General features: G+C 43.1%; 1 protein-coding gene and 1 long non-coding RNA gene across 5 annotated transcripts in view; both read right to left on the minus strand.

The window, feature by feature from the left end:
- The window catches only part of TP53BP1 (tumor protein p53 binding protein 1), a 27,132-nt gene extending 12,838 nt beyond the window's left edge, over positions 1-14,294 (minus strand). Inside the window, exons 1-13 of one of the 4 annotated variants that reach the window (XM_074548962.1) lie at positions 13,678-14,131; positions 13,537-13,588; positions 13,380-13,467; positions 13,070-13,140; positions 12,305-12,463; positions 11,778-11,859; positions 10,572-10,744; positions 9,604-9,733; positions 9,180-9,271; positions 7,970-8,172; positions 5,839-7,018; positions 1,763-1,882; positions 909-1,145 (exon numbers count right to left, since the gene is read on the minus strand). In XM_074548962.1, the coding sequence (XP_074405063.1) occupies positions 909-1,145; positions 1,763-1,882; positions 5,839-7,018; positions 7,970-8,172; positions 9,180-9,271; positions 9,604-9,733; positions 10,572-10,744; positions 11,778-11,859; positions 12,305-12,463; positions 13,070-13,140; positions 13,380-13,467; positions 13,537-13,588; positions 13,678-13,950 (2,860 nt within the window). In that variant the 5' untranslated portion in view covers positions 13,951-14,131. Of the gene's footprint in view, positions 1-908; positions 1,146-1,762; positions 1,883-5,838; positions 7,019-7,969; positions 8,173-9,179; positions 9,272-9,603; positions 9,734-10,571; positions 10,745-11,777; positions 11,860-12,304; positions 12,464-13,069; positions 13,141-13,379; positions 13,589-13,677 lie in introns of all 4 variants that reach the window. The other 3 variants (XM_074548961.1, XM_074548960.1, XM_074548963.1) reach the window with 3 other exon arrangements.
- Positions 14,295-16,028: 1,734 nt separating this feature from the next.
- On the minus strand, positions 16,029-20,403 carry LOC141730547 (uncharacterized). Its single transcript, XR_012582060.1, has 4 exons — positions 20,006-20,403; positions 19,368-19,452; positions 18,682-18,793; positions 16,029-17,862 (listed from the first exon to the last, which is right to left on the minus strand). It is a non-coding gene; the product is annotated as an uncharacterized LOC141730547 (long non-coding RNA).
- Positions 20,404-21,064: the final 661 nt, after the last annotated feature.

Genomic DNA, 21,064 nt, shown 5'->3' on the forward strand with positions numbered 1-21,064 from the left:
TAGCTCCATACACTCAGTGAAGAGAGGTTGAGTAACACTGGACAAAGGATGCCCAGGCTTCCCCATCCAACTTCTCAGAACAGACCTAAATTTCTACAAGTTTTAGACTATTAGACTGAATGCCACTGTTCTGGTTAAAATCCTGTCAAACTTTTTTTTCCTGATTATGGGCAGGTCCAGAGAAGCAACAAATATGATGAGATGAACTGGAGAATGGCTCCCACAGAGACAGGCTGAGAAAGGTAGGCTTGTTCAGCCAGGAGAAGAGAAGGCTCCAGAGACACCTCATCGTGGCCTTTCAGTACTTAAAAGGAGGCTTATTTAAAAAAAAAAAAAAAAAAGCGAAAACAGTTTTAAATTAAGAGACAAGAGATTTAGATTAGATGTTAGGAAGAAATTCTTCCCTGTGAGGGTGGTGATGCACTTTCACATGTTGCCTGGAGAAGCTGTGGCTGCCCCAACTCTGGAAGTGTCCAAGGCCAGGCTGGATGGGGCTTGGAGCAACCTAACCTAGTGGAAGGTGTCCCTGCCCATGGCAGCGGGTGTTGGGACTATGTGATCTCTAAGGTCCCTTCCAATCCAAACCATTCTATGATTTTCTTATATTTTTTTTTTCCCCACCCAACACAATCAAACTTCGCTTCCTATCCTGTATACCGTTGCCACTATACATCACAATTTGTAGTCTGCTGGAAATACCTTTCCTCACAACAGAAGCCTCTCCTCTCACTTCATCCTTGCTTAGAGCATTGCAGAAACAGAGAAACAAATTTAAGTGACACTGACCAAAAAGAAAAATGAGAAAAATTACAGGGACTCAGAGACTGCCTTGGGGAATGCCATAGAGAGGTTCTGAGTTAGGGCTGAGATCCAGTAGGACTCATACACTTCAGGTTTCATCCTCTTACTTTCCAAGCTGAACGGCAAGGACTCCTCGCTCCCATCATTCACAGGGGTCACAAGGTTCATTCGCAGAGAAAGTTTTGCATCCAACTCAGGAACCACACCAGACTCTCCTTTCTCATATACTTCTGACACATCTGCTGATACCACTGCACTTTCCATGGTGACATCGTTGGTCCGCATTGTGCCCTCTGCTGTAACATCACTGGTTGCTATAGTGCTGTCTGGGCAAGTATCATCCACTGAAAACAGAAAAACAAAAACAAGAAACAAGAAGTAGCTACAGTCATTCACATTGCTGGGGTTGAGGTCTTAGTTTTGGTTTGAAGACACTTCATTGCATGCATTATTAGTAATGCTGCAGTAGTGGAAATTCTAGAGATCTGAAGCATGAAAATTCTGTAGCAGAGGTATTATCCTTAGTTTATGACAGAATAATTTACTATGATCCAAGCAGAACAGACTTCTTTTTATCTAGCACATGCACGGTGCTGTTTTGTAAACCTAGCAGAGAAAGTTCTGATAAAAGATGATGAATACTGGAATCTTCTTTTGGTCTAAGCTCTTTTGGAACTCAGAAGGCTCTCTGACATTCTTTAATGGAGTTGTATTCAGGACCACAGTGAGTGCAAGGAAGACATACTCCATACCACTCTGTACTCAGGGAGCAAACACCTTCACTAGAGACTGAGAAAACATGACAAGGAAACTGTAGGGAAGGGATAAGCCCTCCCCCATTGAAGGGGAATGTAGCAATTTTTTGCCAAGGCAGGTTTGAGTTATCCTAATGCATACTGCACCAAGAATCAAAAGCTTCCAGGCTTTCACTGCAGAACACAGCCATTTGGGTCAAACTCACCAATTGGTGTGCTGTGTCTCCTGGGTCCCATTTTGAGATGGCCAGTAAGAGGTGGTGTTATGCTAGTTAAGGACTGAATGCCATCACCTTCCTTCGGCAAAGTAAAATGAAACTGGGTTCCTAAAAGACACAGAGCACCAGAATTAGAAATTTAGAGGATCTACTTTAGTTCGAGTATCAAAAGCACATATTCACTGTGCTGTGGAAATAGGAAAAAGCATAACACTGGTGCTGTATAAAACCCCCCTGAACAGCTGCTGTAACTGATAATCCTCACATTTTATGTGAAAAATCTCTCCCAGTGAAAATCTAGACTGTGGTCAACTGAATGCAGTTGCTCACAGGTGCTAGATAAAAGGGAGACTAAATTTCCTAACATGAAGAGGACTTCTACAGAATGCAGCTTTGCCTCACAGATGCTCAGGATTTTCCAAAGAAGATGAAAATGAGGTCAAAAACAGAAATGAAGATTAGGACAAAAATGAACTGGAAAAGCTACATGTTGCCTGAACTGATAACCTAAAATGTACTCAGAATGATGGCTGAGGTGGCCTATCTCATCAGGGAAACCATGCCTTGGTGGATTTACTATGTGCAGATGTTGCAGGATTTAACAAATAAATAAATTAAAAACCTAGTAAAGCACTCTTTTGCCTTATTCCATGCATTTACTTGCAAACTTTCAATGTTATAGAGAAGTAGCTTGCATAATCCTCTCATAGAAAAATGTCCCATCAGCAAACAATTATGTATCATCTGTTTGAAAACTCTGAAAACCATCGCCTATCTGATTATCACAAGCTTTAAAGACATGGTTAAGCAACTGCAACATCCTGAAGACCAACCCAAGAACTTCACTGTATTTTTGCAGTGGGTAGGTACCTTCTAGCACAATGGTACTCACACATTGTAAGGCAAACCGCCCCTCCTCATGAACAGTTTATGAATGCTTGCCATATTATGTCCTAGAGCATGTCACCATTTAAAAAGTCTTTTATCTAAGAACTGAAGCAACTCAACTGAATATTGATTTAGCTACCACAATCCCTTCTAACCTATAAATCCACATTTGGCAGGCTAGTAACAAATGATCACTAGAATTTATGAACTGATCACCAGTACAGGTGATGACCAACAGCATATTCTAATTATTATACCAAGGGATACCATGAAAGGGAATACAAGCAAGCTTTCAGAAGAACTGAAAAAAATGTGAATGCCTCAACTAAAATTTTAAATGTTTTCATTCACATTGAAGTCTCAACTGTTCTATCAATGAAAAGAGTTAATCAAAACTCTTAATAAAAAAAAAAAAAAAACAAAACAAAAAATCAAAACTCTTAAAAGAGTTAATCAAAACAGTTAAACTTTTCTTACATTCTTATGACCATCAACCTGTAACAGATTCAGATGATCCATTTGGAATTGAATATGGCAAGGGATGTCAAAAACAAGAAGGGTTTCTCCAAGAACATCAGCAGCAAAAAGAAACCTAAGGAAAATGTGGGTTTGTATCACAGACATATTTTATGAAAAAATCCTTTCGCTAGTATCTTTTCTCCTGAGAAAGTGGGAAGCTTCAGCTCCTCCATGTTTTGCTGCTTTGGAATGTGATTTGGACAATTGTTTACCCAGCATGGGAAATTGTTTTTGCTTGATGACCAATGACAGCCACCTGTATCGAGGCTGTGAGCAGTCACAAGATTTTATTATCATTCTTTTCTATTCCTTTGCTAGCTTTCTGATGAAATCCTTTCTTCTATTATTTTAGTATAGTTTTAGTATATAATTTTCTTTTAATATAATATATATCATAAATAAATCAGCCTTCTGAAACATGGAGTCAAGATACTCATCTCTTCCCTCATCCGGGGACCCCTGCGAACACCACCACAGGTTTGCAGCTCAGTGAGGTGGATGCCATGGTGATGAAGAATACAGAGAAGACAGAGTTACTGAATACCTGCTTTGCTTCAGTCTTTACTAATAAGCCCAGAGGCACAGAAACCCAGATCCTGGAGGCAAGAGAGAGAGTATAGAGAAAGGAAGGCTTTCCCTCAGCCAAGGATGATCAAGTTAGAGATCATTTAGACAAATCTGACACCCACAACTACCCATATGGGCCCTGACAGGATGTGCCTATGAGTGCTATGGGAGCTGGCAGATGTTACTGCTAAGCCACGCTCCCTCATCTTTGAAAGGTCATGGAGTATAGGAGACACCTCAGGACAGAAAGCCAGTGTCACTCCAGTCTTCAAAAAGGGCAAGAAGGAGGACTCAGTGAATCAGGCACTGTTGCACCTCCATCCATGGAAAGATGGAACAAATATTCCTGGTTGTCCCCATTAAGCACATGGAGGAGGTTATCAGGAGTAGTCAGCACGGACTGACCAAGGGGCAATCACACTTGACCAACAAGATTTCCTCCAGTGATGGAATGACTAGCTGGGGAGATGAGAAGAGAACAGTGCACGGTGTGTCTACACTGCCTTCAGGAAGACTTTTTTAAATTGTCTCCTGAAACATCCATATAGGTAATCCCAGGAAGTGTGGTTTTAATGAACAGACAGCAAAGTCAATAGAGAACTGGCTGAACAACAGAACTCAGAGGGCTGTGATCAGTGGCACGGAATCTAGCTGGGAGGCCTGCAGCTAGCGGTGTCCCCAGGGGTCACTGCAGGGTCCAGCCTCAACTTATTCATCAGTGACCTGGATGAAGGTACAGAGTGCACCCCTAGCAAGCCCCCACCTAAAGTTTGTGCTTACTGATTTATGCTTCATAGTTTGTTGATAAGGGATTAGTCTCCTAAAATATTTATTATGAAAATAATTATTACAATAACAAAGCTGCTTTAAGAGTAGAGGGATGCTCTACAGCTCTTCATACCTTAAGGACTGAGTGATGTCAGGAGAGCAAATACCACTCTACATACTTTTTCCACCATGCTTCATGAGTCTGAAGGCAATTAAGTAGAGTAGGCCAAAAACCTGAACTCTCTCCTAACACCAATCAGCCCTTCAGCATAATACAAATGCATAAAACACAAACAAGAATTAATTTTGGAATTAATTTTCTTTAAAAATTTGCTATTAGTTCCCTTTTAAAAGCAAACACAGCCAACTGTGATGTGCTTAAATTGCATTTAGATTTGTCTAAGAAAAAAAAAACAAAACATTTTCAGTACAGTATGAGAGGTGAAATATTATCCAAAGTCAAACACAATTCTGTTTATTCTCTCTTAAAAAGGAAGTTTTGGACTGTGAAAACTGTGAAAGACAATACTGAAGTGGAACCTGACATTTAACCTTGTTATGTAACTGCAGCTATTTCTCTTTATCATCATTTTAGCAGTGTACTGCCAAACTTATTGTTGTATTTAATAAACCCTATACTCTTTTAAGTTTGAAGACCAGAACTGTTCTCCTGACTATGCCAAATTGTCTTAAAAAAACTGTGTTTAAAGATGAAGCCAGCTAAGAGGCACAAACAAAACAAGTGTAATATCCCACATCTTGTATAATGACACACAGCATGTTAAATTATTTTAATGGGTCACGACAATACCTACTGAGCCAAAGCTTACATGAGAGTGAAAAGCCATTCCACTTTAAAAAAAATCTCAAGAAAAAAATTGCTTTACTAGCTTCTAGCTCAAAGTTGTTCTGTACACCCCCACAAAGAAAATTCTCCACTGAAAATGAAGGAAAAAGAAAAGGAGACCTACAAAAGGGAAAATACTGACTACACATACTCTATTCCTTTCAAGGACCCTGCTGTTGTTGCTTCTTGAGTGGGGGAGAAGTCAGAAAAATCCCTGAACATTGCCAAGGTCACAGCACTTTCAGTTCTTCAACCCACCCTGCATTTCTACCTTAAAGCAGTGAGAGTCAGGAATGAGAATTACACCACAGGGGAAACCAGCAAAGTCATGTTCAGCATATAACACAGTAAGGTATAGTGCTGCTCAACGTGCATCCAATAGCAGTGCTCCCTGAAAACACTGAGGATTGTATACAGCTGTCCTTGACATTACTCAAAATATACACCTGTGAACTACTAACCTAAATTCACTTACCACTGGAAGGACTGGGGGACTTAGAAGTTGCCTTCTCCTGTGGCTGCATTTGCTCCTCTTGCTCCAGATTCCTTGTTGTAACAGTATCCTCCATATTCTTCTGTACGGGATTCTCATGCTGAACCATGTGTGTTTCAAACCCTCTCTCTGGAAGTGATGGCTGATTGCTTATTATCACTACCTGTCCCACTTCTGAACAATCGGGATGGTTTTTGGCACACAATGCCACTTCTGACTGGACATCACTCTTCAACTTTGGAAGCAAATCGTGTTGTTCCAGTAACTCCCCTACAGAAGGCTTAGCTAAAACTTCATTAAGCTTTGCCTTGTTGGTAGTCATTTTATCCATACTCTTTGCCTCTCCAGCATCAAAACTGCAACCTTTCAAAGCTGCTTTTCCCTGACATTCTGATCCAACCTCTTCTAATTCCTTGGCTACATTTTTGCTATTTTTATAAGAATCATTCATTTCTTTATCTTCATGACACTGTCCTTCCCTTTCAAGAATAAACGTATGAGAAAGCGTTATATTAACAAGAGACCTATCTTCCTTTATTTGCTTCTCTTTTATTTGCAGTTTCTCTTCTTGTTCTTCACACTGAGTCTCAGGAACTGCCTCAGGCTTGGAAGCCTCTTGAGCATAGGACAAAATCTCAAGCAGACCAGACTTGCCTGCAGCAGCCTGACTTCCAGAAATACACTCAATCTCCCGATGAACTGTAGAGGCTAATGGCCCCTCTTCTCCAACACCTGCACTAACAAACTGTCCTACAGGCATTCCTGCAGTCTCTACATCCTCCTTTTTTGCTTTTTCACAATTTTCAGAGGGTGCTTGATCATCTGCATTCACTTTTAGTTTTATTTTATCATTGTCCACAAAACAGAGTCTTGAGTCTGAGGCCTTGCATTCAGAAATCCTCTCTACCTGTGTGGTCTCACAGTCTTGGGCCGTGTTCAGAGAGCCTGAACTGACGTCTGTATTTGTGGGCTGGCTACATGCACTTGCAGAAAGCATCAGTTTACAAGAATCAGGAGGTTGTAACACAGAGTCGTCTGTAGACATCTTTGACAAAGCATCTGTAGATCCAGAGAGATCTCCTGGTAAGCATAAAGGGGTTAAACCAGCAGTTTTTTCTTCTCCATGCTTATTCTCTGGACTCTGAGTTGGAACAAAGATATCCTAAAATGAGAAAAGTGGGACATGGAGTATTAGGGCATCCCAAGTAGGACTGTTTATTATTCCTAAAAAATTACACTAGATTATGGATCAGAGCAAGTTTAGCACAAAACTACATATTAAAAAACAATCAATGAAAACAAAAAACATCCAAAACTTTTTTCTCCACACATTTATGAGAGCCATAATTGGTCTTGTTTTGCTGAGAAAAATTATCACCAAGAATTACTATTTAGTGATCTTTGGCAAAGTCAGACACAATCCTTGGTATCTTTCACTACCAAATCACAAAATACAGGGCCAGTATGGCAAATTAGTAGCTATTTTTACTCGAACCACCAAGGGTTTCAGAAAGAGCCTCTATGATATCTATATTATATTAACACAAATGCTGTTTTCAGCTGAGGAGAAGCACTGCTTCAACTAGTGAAGCTTCTAGCAAGTTCACGACATTCATAATATTTAGGTATAAACCCACAAACTGTCTGTTAAATACTTTTGAATAATTATAATTTCCAGAATCAAAATACACAAAGGAAACAACAGCAAGAACAAGAAACTTGAAAAATGCAGTAGACAAATTCTAGCTTTGTAGAATAAAAATACTTTATTATGGAACAGCTTCCCTTTCTCCACAAAAATTATGCTAAGGTCTTGCCCAATAAAAAACTAATTTATGATGCAGTTTGAGATGCAGGATGGCCAGTTCAGCATAAGAAGGCAGCACAGTCAAAGTCAACAGCGTCTATGTTTTGTAACTCACTATGCCCTCTTAAGCTGTTCTGCATTTTCTCTGCAGGAAAAACTGCCACACAGTATAACTAATAAATAATTGCAACTGGTGGGAACAGCTTAGTAGGGAAGCTCAACATAAAAGAATAGAGGTTGACTGAAACACATCTTCTGCCTCAGCCATATAAAAACCTCAGAAAAGCTATATACATGGACCCTTACATGAGAGAACTCTGGTTGTGATGGCATAGCTAAAGATCCAGGAAAGAAGGTTGGAGCACTCTGGGACACTGGAGTTGAAGCCTGTGGCTGAGCAAGAGGTCTTGGAGGGATACAAGGGACGGCCATCTCCACCAGCATATCTCCTTTCTGCTTTTGCATCAGCTCTCTTCCATCTACAGGGATAGATATATCCATCTGTTCATCTGGTTTAAATGAGCAGAAAAGACATTAGCACTAAATTCTTGTGTTATGTCGAAGTTTTTAACATCTTATTAAAAGATTTGTCTTCAGTGGTGTATTCAACTTTGTAAAATCTTGTCTGCAGCAGCATTCTTTTCGTAAAGGGAAAAAAATCAACAAAAATATCTGTATTCTTACTGTCAAAGGGGGAAGCAAGTGTTTTGTTACAAATTCATATGACTATTTTGCTACAGGTCTAGAACTTCTACAATTAAAAAAAAAGTGTTTGCAACTTATAAAGAAAGCATTTTTCTGAGGTATTTCTTTTCCTTTTGCTATCTTTATTAAAATTCAATTACATTCAGACCCCAGCTAAGAAAATACCTGTTATAACAGTATTTCACATTCTGTGACAGGAATCTCTCAGAAAGGAATATTTGATTTTGTATCATACTCAAAACCTGCAGGCATGGATATCTTATCCTTGATGGTAAATGTGTGCTTAGAGCAAATATTTAACCACCAATGTATCATATAGAATAATTTCTCTTTAGGCAACACAATTTAGGACACACACTTGTAGCACATGAAAGGTTTTACAAATATTGTGGAAGTTGTCTATATTAAGGTAAAATAACCTATTATGATGCAATTCTTATCTGTCCTTCCTATTGCCCTAACAGTATAGACTTAATACAGGTTTCTGCCTGTAGCAAGAATGGCTTGTTCCTAAAGAAGATAATTGCCAGAAGAAATCTGTATGCTACACAAAGAATTTCCGATCTTTTAAATGAAGGGTCACTAGTCAACAGTACTCATTTGATTATGATAGCTATGCAGGAAATATCAATAGCAGATAGAGAATCCTAAACAACAGAGTCAAAAATACAGATCTCCATCTACTCCTTCACTGTTCTCGGTTCTACTTTATTCTTTAAACATAATTTTAACGGATTTTGAAAAGGCTGCAAGCTCTGATAAAACCAGTGCACTAAAACACAACCACAGACAATATGCAGAAAAGCTTTACCTTCTGCTTTCCCCTGTTCAGTAGGACTGCTGGGGACAAGGGCACTGGCTCCAAAGGAAACAGGAGGAGTAATAACCAGGCCTGAAGAGACACTGCAGACCAAAAGGAAACAAGGAAATGAAAACCACACCTTACTAAAAAATGCATTAAGTTCTCCTATCAAGCTCCAGCATGCCACAATACAATTCTTCTCATGAAAGGCAAGCGTCAGGTGTTCACCAGTAAGAGACTAGTGACAGTCAGGGATCAGATGGCCACCATTAGTTCATTTTATTGCAAAATAAGGCCATGCTCCTCTCATAGTGCAAAAATTAAAAACACTGATTGCTTAAAATCAAGCACAAGTCCTTGAATAATGAAGAGAGTAGGGGGAATGCACTACTGCAACAAAATTCTTGAAAGAGCTCGGGGATTTTTCACTTACGTGGAATCACCCTCCTGTACAAGGAATGCCTGCCCAGAGAGCTGCAGGACTTGCAGACTGCGGGCAGGGGTGCACGCCAGAGAACTTCCCTCTTCCACCCTGGTTATCAGAGAGCCACTCCCTGAAGTTACTTTGAACAAAAGAAAACAAAGACAGAAATACAGCCAAAAACCACAGTGATCAGAAAATTCTGAGGAATTAAACTCATGCTATTGCACAGCTCCTTTTCAGATAGGCAACAACAAGCTGATTTTCAGAGCTGGTGAAGGACTGCACATGAAAGTTCAGTATGTGAAATGTGAGCACAAAATAGTTCAGATGAAAAAGAAAAATCTGAATAGATTTTAGACTGTACAAGTGTTCCTACCTGGGACTTAAAAAAAAACATCCCTAATGGCTCCAATACCAGCACACCTGATCCAGCACTAAAATACAAATACAGGCAAAGTTCTTGTAAGAAAGACACCTTGCACTGACCACTGACTTGGCATGAGGAGAAGAATGTTACTGAACCTTCTGGATACAGAAGGTTCATTCACAAGATCAGGCCAGAACAGACCCCACTGAGCAGAAGTTTGCCTATACTGCCTACACTACTTATCCACACTGGATAAGTAGTGTTACTTAGGCAACAAGTACAAAGGCAGAGCACCATTAGTTTCAGAAGATGGTAAAAGTTGGGTTTTGGTTTTGCTCTTCGAGGGGCGCAGAAATAAAGGAAATTTAATGTATTTAACAAGCCAGTAGCCATTCTAACAGAAAGTGATGTTTAGATATTGTTCCATACTATAGTGAATGAGGCTGTGGCCTTTTATTTCCATAGTGTTCTCAATTTTAGCAGTAGTTACACGAAAAATACTCACAGTGCTCTACACCCTAAAACACTAAATGTCTGTGAAGATCAAGTAGGTATGATGTTTATAACTAGCTCTGAGATGGACATTTTGGTTCTGCTTGTCTATTGTTACCTGTTGCATGATTCTCAGGAAACATCTCTTCCTGTGTTGACAAGATATCTGGCTCCTCATGACCAGAACCAAGGGATTCCTCAGTTTTACTGGCACCACTGACAGACGTTTCCTTTCTGATGTGCTCTTCTGCTTCCTGCAGAGTTCTGAAAATGCAAGACACAGTCTCTGACCTGAGAAATTCAAAACATGAAGACCACAGCATTGTAAAGGAAAATCTTTCAATAACAGATAGAAGGTGTTCACTCATGTATAACACAGGGGAAAATAGGAAAGAAGAAAGAAAACCAGCTTCTCCTGACAAAATACCACCTTCATCCTTGATAAGTTATACTTCCAGAATAGTTTTTCACATTTTCCACCAATCTAAGCAATGCTTAAATGGAATGCAGATGTTCTACTGACTTCTAGTCAATGCAGTCTAGGTATTTCACTTCACCTCTTGAACATAATTTTGTAGCAAAATACAATAATACACGATGAACTAAATATTATATAAATTTTATGCCAGAGAGAATCAATACTATTCAACAAATTGAAGTTTCACACTTAAACACCGTTAAAACAAAGCTTACAATAGCAAATATGCAAAAGCATCCTGGAATACTACCACTTAGCCTCCATATTTCTCCTGTGCAGCAAAAGCCCATGCTACAGCAATTAAGTTATTTCACGATAACTTCTGTGACTCAAAATAAATTATTGCTTCTAGTATATTCCAGTCATACCATTTCAGGAAAATTACTGGCATATTTTATTATGCCATGAACTTGCCCTTAAAAACAAACCTATCAATATCTTTGTGTTTAGGAGTTTGACATCACATCTTTTCTCACCAGGGAATACTAAGAGCACTCCTTAGTCAGCACTGCTACAAGAAGGCCTCAGCAGTATGTCATCTTTCCCTTTACCTTTCTCTTTTGCCTTGAACCCTCTTCCATATCTAAAAATCTAGTTAAAAAACTGAACAAATCACCTTCTAGGATGCCCACAAACTGCCACAGCATATGTCGCAGTTGAGACAGCCACGCTACACAGCATATCCTCATACAATTTCAGAAAGCTTCTACCCATACAAAGTAACACCACACCACTTCAGAAGGCACCCACAGGGGACGAGGCTGGGCCGCAGCCCCACTGCACTCCCAATTACCACAAACTGTGTGCCTACAGCAAACAACCTACAGAAAAGACAGACTGCTTTACCTTTCAGACTTCTCTGCTGGGCTTTCCAAAGCAGTTTGTGCTTCTGTGCTAGAGTCAGTTTCTAAGTTGTCTGCACAAAATTCTAGAAAGAGAGATAAAAGAAAAATACCTGGATTAATATACAAATAAGAAAATGTAGGTCTGTAATTTACACAAATACCAAGGCAAGCCTTATATTTAACAAAATTAATTTTGAACGATCTATGATAAAAAGAAGGAAAAAAAACCAAAACAGGATGAAGTTTTTACCAGGGAGGGAATTCAGTATCTGATTGTCTAAATATTTTGGAAATCAATTAGGAAAGAGAAGTGAAAGAATCATTGAGAGCACTTGGACAGGTACAAGAAAGCAAATTAATTAATCCAAAGGAAAGAGGGGGCAAAATTCTTTGCAACTACCAGTGAGCTGTGAACTAATTTTTGGAAACTACTAGTACCGTATTTCCTGTCAAAAAACGATAACATTTAAAGAAACTAGACAGAATCTACATAGCAGCAAGAAGACATCTATGATCATTTTCACTTACCATATTTAGACTCATTCTTAACAAGTCTGGAAGAAACGACAGTGGGTCCAGAGTGGAGCTGATGCCTAGCATCTCCCTCACTGGGCACCAAGTCACTCTCAAAGTCCTGGCTCTGCGACAGCTCTAGAACTCCGAACTGGACCTGTGACATGCCTGTATCTAACATCAGACATCCATTACAAACATACATAACAAAAAGAAAAAATCAAGGGCCATCCATCACTTCTACAAGGGCAAAAGATATACCCTCTAACATGCAAAGTATTTAGGCTGTTAAAATATGGTATCACATAATTAAAATATGTTATCACAACAGGGACAGTGGCCATTAACTCAAAAATCTGTATTAATCAGCAAGGGCTTATGTAATGCCATTAGGAGCTGCAGCAGACTTTCATTCCATGAATAGAAAATAATCTTGATAACACACAGCCTGTGTCTGAAAATCCTCTGATGACAATGACCATTATGCCAGTTCATAATAAGGCTCCATTTCCTAATGATCACAATGCATCCCTGCTTCTTCTAAACCACCTTCAATCTTGAAGATTCATTCTAACAATAATAAAACCTTCTTTTCGTTTTGTTTTTTTTTTTTTTCCAAACACCAAAGCATACAAATAAACTTTCAGAAAAGGATGCCAATTTCTGACTTACTACTACCGGCACAATTACCCCTGGCGAGACAAGTGAGTCAGCTCAACTGAAAAACTGCACAGACCAATTCCGAAAACCCAAAAAACCGACCTGAAATGGGTTAGTTACCTTCTACACACGGCGAAGAAGCACAGTCCTCAACATCACCTTCGCTTCGTTCCCTGGCCTCTCCAAGGGCACTGCAACAGAGAGACTCGCTAACGTCGCGCAGGGGTTCCTGCAGGCCGCCTCCCCGCGGCTCGTTCCGAGGGGTCACTTGGCACCGACCAGGCGCTCCAAGCCCTCCGCACCGCTCGTCCTGGCCGGAGCCGAGCACGGCCGCTACAGCAGCGAGCCCGCCTCTCGGCCTCCACGAGAGAGACTGCAGCAGGCCAGAGAGGCGGCGGCCGAGAGCCGCCATCTGGCGCGCCCCACGTACCTGCTCTCCCGGTCGGGCGCTGGAGACTCCTCCGCCGCGCAGCGTCGCGGTCCAGAGGCGCTCGGGCGGCCCGGGCCCTCCATGGGCTCTGCAAGCACAGCGCCGTCAGCGCGACCGCGGTACCCAGACCCACCGTGACCCCGCGCCCCGCCCTTACCTGCGAGTCGCTCCCGCAGCGCCCGGCTGCCAGCAGGACCGCGGACGATGTCCTGCAAGAGAGAGGCGGGGACCGCGTCAGAGCCGGGCCGGGCCGGGCCGGGCAAGGCCGAGGGATGCTGCCACCACGCCAGGCGCTCACCAGCACGGGGCTCGGGCTCCGCCAGGCCGGCAGCCGGCGGGCCAGCGCGCCGAGCCTAGCCCTCTCCGCGTCCGCCTCCGCGTCCGCCTCCGCGCCCTGGGGCTGCGAGTCCTCCACGATGAGGAGGGGCGTGCCCTGCTGCGAGAATCCCGGGTCCAGCTGGCTGCTCCCGCCGCGCTCCATGCAGGACGCCGCAAGCTGCGGAACCGGGCCGGGCCCTACGCCGCCCGCCCGTCCGCCGCCCAACCCAGCCGCACTTCCCGCCGCCGCCATCTTGCCGCGCGCCGATTGGTGCGCGCGACCCGTCCGCCCCGCCGTTACCGGGGAGACGGTGGGGGGGGCGGACCGGCGGGAGGGCACCGAGAGCGCCCCGGGGCGCCGCCGCCCGCCCGGCCTCGCCGCCAGGCCTCAGGAGACACAAAGAGCCTCGCGCCTTCCGTCCGCGGAGCTCGCTCCAGGGCGAATGCATCGACCTCTCGCGCATGGCGGGCCAGGGGGCGGCGGAGGTCCGGACCGGGTAGTGCCCGCACGGTGCCCTCCCGATCCCCTTTCTTCTCAGGTACAAAGCAGCCCCGTGCTCGGGCTCCCGCACGGACCGAGCATCGCGTACCCCGAACAGCCACCATCGGGTATGTCCTTTCTTGGATATCACAGGAGAGTGAAATCCTGTTAATTTCCTTGTGTTTATATGACTAAACGGTTATCTAAGAAGCCTTAGATGTGACTGTATTGTTGTCTTTCCAGCATTCACCTTCTTGCCTAATAAACAGTGAGTTCGAATAGCATAATTTAAATCTACTTTTGCAAGTTCTGTTTTTTAATTTCTGCACCTCTCTATATTTTATAGATGAAAATTCTGTACATTTTATTTTACAATTTGTTGTAGAACCAAAACCACAGAATCGGAAAAAATGGTACCTGACCTGAAAGAAACTCTTATTGTGCAACGTTATAGATAAAAGGTTGTACATAGCAAAACACTGTAAATATGAGTATGTTACAAATTTTGCGTGTAATGTGAAATCCAAGTTTGCACATGCATGTTAAGAACATTAAAAAGGCTAAAAATATTTGCAATTGCTACACAGGAGGGATGCTTTAGTGGCTGATTGTTCAAATCCCAGAAGATGCTCCTTTGTATATTAGAAGATACTCTAGCATGTATATTAAGCTGTATTATTGAAATGGGTTTTTTTACAAGTGTTAACAATTACCTTACAAAATTCACAGCGGATACTGAAGACTAGAAACAGTAAACGTGCCAGCCATTTTCTCAAAATTCCTTTCAAATTCTTGAAAACTTTGATAACAAATCCTCAGACAAATTAGGTTTGTATCTGGAAGACAAGGAGAGGAGTTACCAGCCTACACAGATCGCTAAAGACTGTGGGATTGATGGGGGTGGCACGGTCGGGATGGACGGAGACCAGAGATCTCTGCAGCCAGGTCTGGAACTTGCGGTTCATTGCAAAGGGTGCAGGGCCCTGTTGGGATTTGGGGTTTATTGTGTTTATCTACCTGCTGAGAGCCGCCAGCCACAGCTCGGAGCAGGCCCCAGAGAAAAGAAGAGGAAAGCGTAAGAGACTCGAAGGTAAGAGAGTAAAAGGCAAGAGCTAAGAAACAGGAAGCAAGAGTAAGAGGTAAGAGCTAAGAGCATAGAAAAGTAACTAAGTTCCCGTTACAATACAATAAATCATCCTCTGTGTTAAATATTCTAATTCTCACTAGCCAATCTAGTACAAGATACAAATCCTATAGCATTTCCATACAACTTATAAGAATCACTACATTACCATACTGTGCTACATTTTAAACCCTAAAAACTCCTTTTTAGACCCCTTCTGCCAAGCTGGCCGAGTCTGCTCAGACCCTTAGACCTGCCTGCAGGCAGAGGGTATTGTTTCATCAAAAGGGGATTACCTTCAGCCAGCCACACCATTGTTTTCTTGTTCAGTAACTAAGGGATCTCAAAACTTGCTTTCATTTCAATCTCGCTTATAGTTTCTATACTCTCAAAATCTTTTGCCAAGCAATCATATTTGTAAGGCTCTCCTGTTTCATCTTCCCCAACAAAAGACAAGGTGCCTACCGTTGGTCTGATACCTTGTGTCAGAGCAACAGGACATACGCGGCAGAGTAACAACTTTACTATAGTAAGTTGTATCTATATGGGACTCTCATAGGCAAACTAGGAAAGCATAGAGGTGATGAAGTTTCAGTAAGGTAAGGAAAAAACTTGTTTGGTATTCATCCTCAGAAAGTAATAATCCTCAGTTCAAAACAAGTACATTTAAGTGAAGGTTCAAACATTAGCGTGCTGTTCCTGTTAGTCCCATTAGTCCACTGTTTTCTTTAATCACTTTGGTCACAAAGTAAGTACACTTATTAATCCACAAGCAATCTGAAATTGAGAGGTTCTAGAAGTACTAGAAGGAAGTTTTTTGAAAATGGTCAGGAAAATGGACAAAGTACAATGCAGGTAAGAACAATTTTATATAAAATTAAATAACTGCACAAATTCAGGAGGGGGCTGCTGGGCTGTATGGTTTTTCTGCAAAATAAAGCAATGGGGACTGTAGTGCCTCACAGAGCGAGTCAGTGTCATTCTGCTGCCACAAAAAAAAAAAAAAAAAAGGAGCAAACAGCATTATACTTGTGTATAGTATGCAGACCTTAGATGCATGAAGTAATTCTTTTACTCTCCACTGGTATGGCCTAAGCTAAGCCCTGCATCTAGTGAGAAGACGGCAAAAGAGTTGGCTATCATAATATTCTCCAGATAGAAAAAAGTTGATGGCAAATAATTTGTTTCTTAATATTCACAGTTTAGAGGACAACTGAATTTGCTTTCATGAACTGCAAGTAGGTGTAAATTAAAGACTAAACAGAAATAAGCAAAAATATTTGAAAAGTAAGCCTAAAGAAGTTCTAAAATTTATGCCATTTCTAACATTTAAGTTGGGGTTTTTTAAGTAAAACAAATGGGTATAGTTGATCTTGGTCTGAAATGGGAAGTTGAACTACATTATCTCCAGAATCTCCTTCCAGTCTTTTTTTGCAATTCAGTACTTTTATATGAACCAGAATAGGACAAAATTGAAAACTCAGTCCAGATGGACAAATTTGTAAATGCCAAATCTGTGTGTGTTTTAAAGCTGACTGCCCATTATTTGTGTCAAATTTGTAATCCCACTTTTCCCAGCTTTATTATGCTATGAAAATAAATGCTCTGCTTTGTTTATAATATACATGTCTTCATTTAAGTATTTTTCCTCAGCAGATAGCCTTTTATCTGAGTCTAATTATAAACTAGGAACAGGGCATGACTACCTTTGTCTAAGAAAGAATAAAAGAGCAAAATGAATCTTTGCTTCCTTTTGCTTCAAACAAAACGTGTCCAACACCAGACTTCCAATGATTGAAAGGATGGTGACAGTCTGATTTTTCATATTTGGAAGATTTCTCCAAATTTCTTGTATCTTACAGAATTTGCAATAGCACGCTGAGGCTGTAATTGGTTTTCATCCAAAAGCTCCTTTCCAATGCAAACCACTAACTATGGGAGCCAATAAGAAGGACTGCTACTCCTCATTCTCATTTCTTGCACTTTGAATCTGGTTCTCCATGTCCCAATGCAGCCCCAAGCCTCATCTTCAAAACAGTGTTCCTAGAAAAAGGACCAAATTCCAGATCCTGATTTCAAATGAGAATTAGTTACAACAAACGAAGATACTCAGCAAGATAGCTAAGCTTGCTAAAAGACTAAGGATGCTACTTGTATTTGCAAAACTAGCTTTATGTTTTGTGCTGTGTCTTGCAATTATTGTGATGCAGACGCATTTAAAAGCTTCCCGGCCAATTTCCGTACGCACTGTTCTCTGCGCCATGACTTTAGAACTAACAGTGCCTGGCATTGACCGCTGTCGTGGGCCATGAGTCCGGCCCGTCGAGCTACCGACGGGAGAGCCACCACGAGCCGCCGGCAGGACACCCACGTCCCCGGGGGAAGCTGAAGCGACCGCCGCCTTCCGCAGTCGCTCCCGGACTGCGCGGAGCTCCTCGGAGCGTCCCGTCCCGTCCCGTCCCGCTCCGCCGGGGCGCCCCGAGTGCAGCGGCCGCGGCCGTGGGGGGCTCCCCAGCGCTCCCGGGCCCCGCCGCAGGGCTGCTCGCTCTCCCTACGGCACTCTGCGGAGCAACAGAACTCGGGTGATGAACTCGGCGGCAGCCAGACTCAGGCCGCTCCCTTTAGCTGCTCCGGGCCGACGAACAAGACTGACGTTGCTCCGCTGACATCAGGAGGGCGCCGCCGGCGGGACCGGCCCGCGGCCCGCCTGCCGCCCCTGTACCGCCCCGCACCGCCTCGGGCACCGCCCTCCGCCCCGGGCACCGCCTTCCGCTCCGCCCTCCGCTCCGCCCCGGGCAGCTCCCCGGGCACCACCCTCCGCTCCGCCCCGGGCACCACCCTCCGCTCCGCCCCTGTACCGCCCCGCCCCGCCCTCCGCTCCGCCCCTGTACCGCCCCGCACAGCCTCGGGCACCGCCCTCCGCTCCGCCCCTGTACCGCCCCACACAGCCTCGGGCACCGCCCTCCGCCCCGGGCACCGCCTTCCGCTCCGCCCCGGGCACCACCCTCCGCTCCGCCCCTGTACCGCCCCGCACCGTCCCAGGCACCGCCCTCCGCCCCGGGCACCACCCTCCGCTCCGCCCCTGTACCGCCCCGCACCGCCCCGGGCACCGCCCTCCGCCCCGGGCACCGCCTTCCGCTCCGCCCTCCGCTCCGCCCCTGTACCGCCCCGCACCGTCCCAGGCACCGCCCTCCGCCCCGGGCACCGCCTTCCGCTCCTCCCTCCGCTCCGCCCCGGGCAGCTCCCCGGGCACCACCCTCCGCTCCGCCCCTGTACCGCCCCGCCCTCCGCTCCGCCCCTGTACCGCCCCGCACCGTCCCGGGCACCGCCCCGGGCACCGCCCCGGGCGTGGTCCTGCCCCCTCCGGCAACTGCTCTTACCGGTAACGCAAGGTATATGTGTCCTTAATCTGTCGAAGGCTGCCCACACGAAAGCGTTCACCACATGAATGCCACAAGAGAACGCTCAGATATTCCATCATGCCAGACGGGGCTGCGGTTGCCAGACCAAATTAACTTCCCAAGCGTTCACTTTATTTACATGCACATCACTTTCTCTGAACACTAGCAACCTAGTCAATCGCACAAAATGCACCACGAAATACTGCAATTAAGTTATTTCATTACAAGCTGGGATCGTGCAGTTTGTCTGCAGCTTCTTCTGGAGAAATGTTGAAATGAGTGTTTGACTTAACTGAGCAGGAGAAGTTGTGAAAACACACACAATTATGGTGGAAAGTGTGGCATCATCATTTCTTTGCAGTGTTCAGTAAGGCTGCAGGCAACCTACATGGACAGTTTAGTCTGCAAAAAATGTCAGTAATGTCCGATTTTTTAGACTTGTACTTTGCCTGACCACTTCAGCTGTATTATTTTGACTTTAGTTATGTGGAAAGATGCAACAAAGAGGTACAGATTCTCGACAGTTTGTATTCTATATTTAATTGATTAAAAATCACCTTGGCATCAAAGAAGGACTGCCATAAAAGTACAAATTAGTACCTTTCAATGCCTGATAAACATGTCTTTTAATTCCAAAGCTGAGTCACTTGATGCAAAGACTATACCTGATAATTTCATCGGCCCTTATATCCTGGCCTTGATCAGAGCTTTGTTCCAAATTGCACAGGAGATAGTATCTTGCCACACTTTCTGTAAGACACAAATGGGAGGAATAGGAGTAGTACTCTGATTACCCATGGGATTAAACAGAAGCAAAAATGTGGTTTGGTCAAACTGAAAGGCTTAGCCCTCTGTTTCTCCATCTTACAACACATTCTGGAAGTGTCAGTATAAACAACCATAAGACTCCATCTGTATATAAAAGCATTATCAGTGCTGGTTTCTTGTGCTCCATGTAGGGATGGCTGTGTTCACCACAGGAGATCAAGACCTGAACAAAGTCCCTTTAGGTAGTCACCCAATTTTTCGCTGCTTCTTAGAAATGTCACAGCCAAAATGATACTATATTTCACCACCATTAAGGGCATTATCCTCTCTTGGGTACTGTCACAGGTCTCTGATTCCCTGAAGTATTTTTATTCACTTGGAAATTTTTAGCTGGCAAGCACAGGAAGTAATCCTTCCAGGCTGAAGGACTGAGGAATTGAAATCGTGTAGATTGTTCTTCTCACAGTATTATGAAAATCCTTTTTGCACTATTTTGATCCTACTTTCTAAATCTCCTTTTATAAAGGTCATTTACCTGTGACTCGTTGTCCTTCCGTTTGAAGTAATCCTTTACTCTGCTTTTGCCACTCTCCTTCTGTGGTGTTTGTCAGGACCTCTAATATCTGCATTCAGCACAGTCAGCTTTTGATTTTCATGACGGTGCCAGCTACTGCTGCAGTGCATGAAAGCAGAAGCTTACACCATAATTTCTATACAGTTCTATTATATGGTTCTGGAGTGTGAATTTACAGGGGAAATGAGGAACTCAGTAAATTGGAAATACCAAATTTGACTGTCTCATGCAGTGCACACACACTTAGGATACAAGCCTTTTCTACTGCAATTCTACCATGACCACAGATATCTCTGATTCACATTAGAAAGCAACAGAAATACCATCATTCTATTAATTGATGGTACAGTAGAAGAATGCAAATGGATCACATTTGCAGAACTAGTGTTTTAATTGTAAAGTCTTCCCCAAATAGTCTCTGGATATTCTTTCTAAGCTTCCACTCCAGTTTGCATGTCTCCTGTTTCATTTCTCCTTGGCAGAAAGCCAGCTGGAAGAGCATCTCTGCACTGCAGTGAAAAGCTGCAGCTCTGGAAAGCTACCATGTCAAAAACAAGCAGCAAGTACTAAGACTGAATCACCAGAAAATAGAAGGTACTTCTATCAGCTGGTATGAAAATATCTGAATATTTTTCACCTTCATGTGTTGTTGTCATGTTTTCCCTCCATGATCTACAATCCTACTTTCATGATAGAATTCAATGTACTAGCACTAGAATTTATTTTCAGGTTTACTAATTTATTCACTTATTTACCTGTTCAGTGCAGCCCTCTAAAACTAAATTATTGCTGCGACACAGGTTACAACACACAGAAATGCATGAAACCCTTGAGATAAAGTAATTCTCCCTCTTTACAAGGTTTAGTTCATAAAATTCATAGCCTGTGGTGTCACCACAGTTTAATGTGAAAAAGACCAGTTGCATCATCTCCTAATTTATCTAAAACCTTTTGATTTAAGATTTTAATTTGAGAAAACTCCATAAGCTAGTAACATCAGCTGTAGCCTGCAGAGATAAT

This window comes from Zonotrichia albicollis, chromosome 11 (genome assembly GCF_047830755.1).
Source record: "Zonotrichia albicollis isolate bZonAlb1 chromosome 11, bZonAlb1.hap1, whole genome shotgun sequence".
Taxonomy (NCBI): domain Eukaryota; kingdom Metazoa; phylum Chordata; class Aves; order Passeriformes; family Passerellidae; genus Zonotrichia; species Zonotrichia albicollis.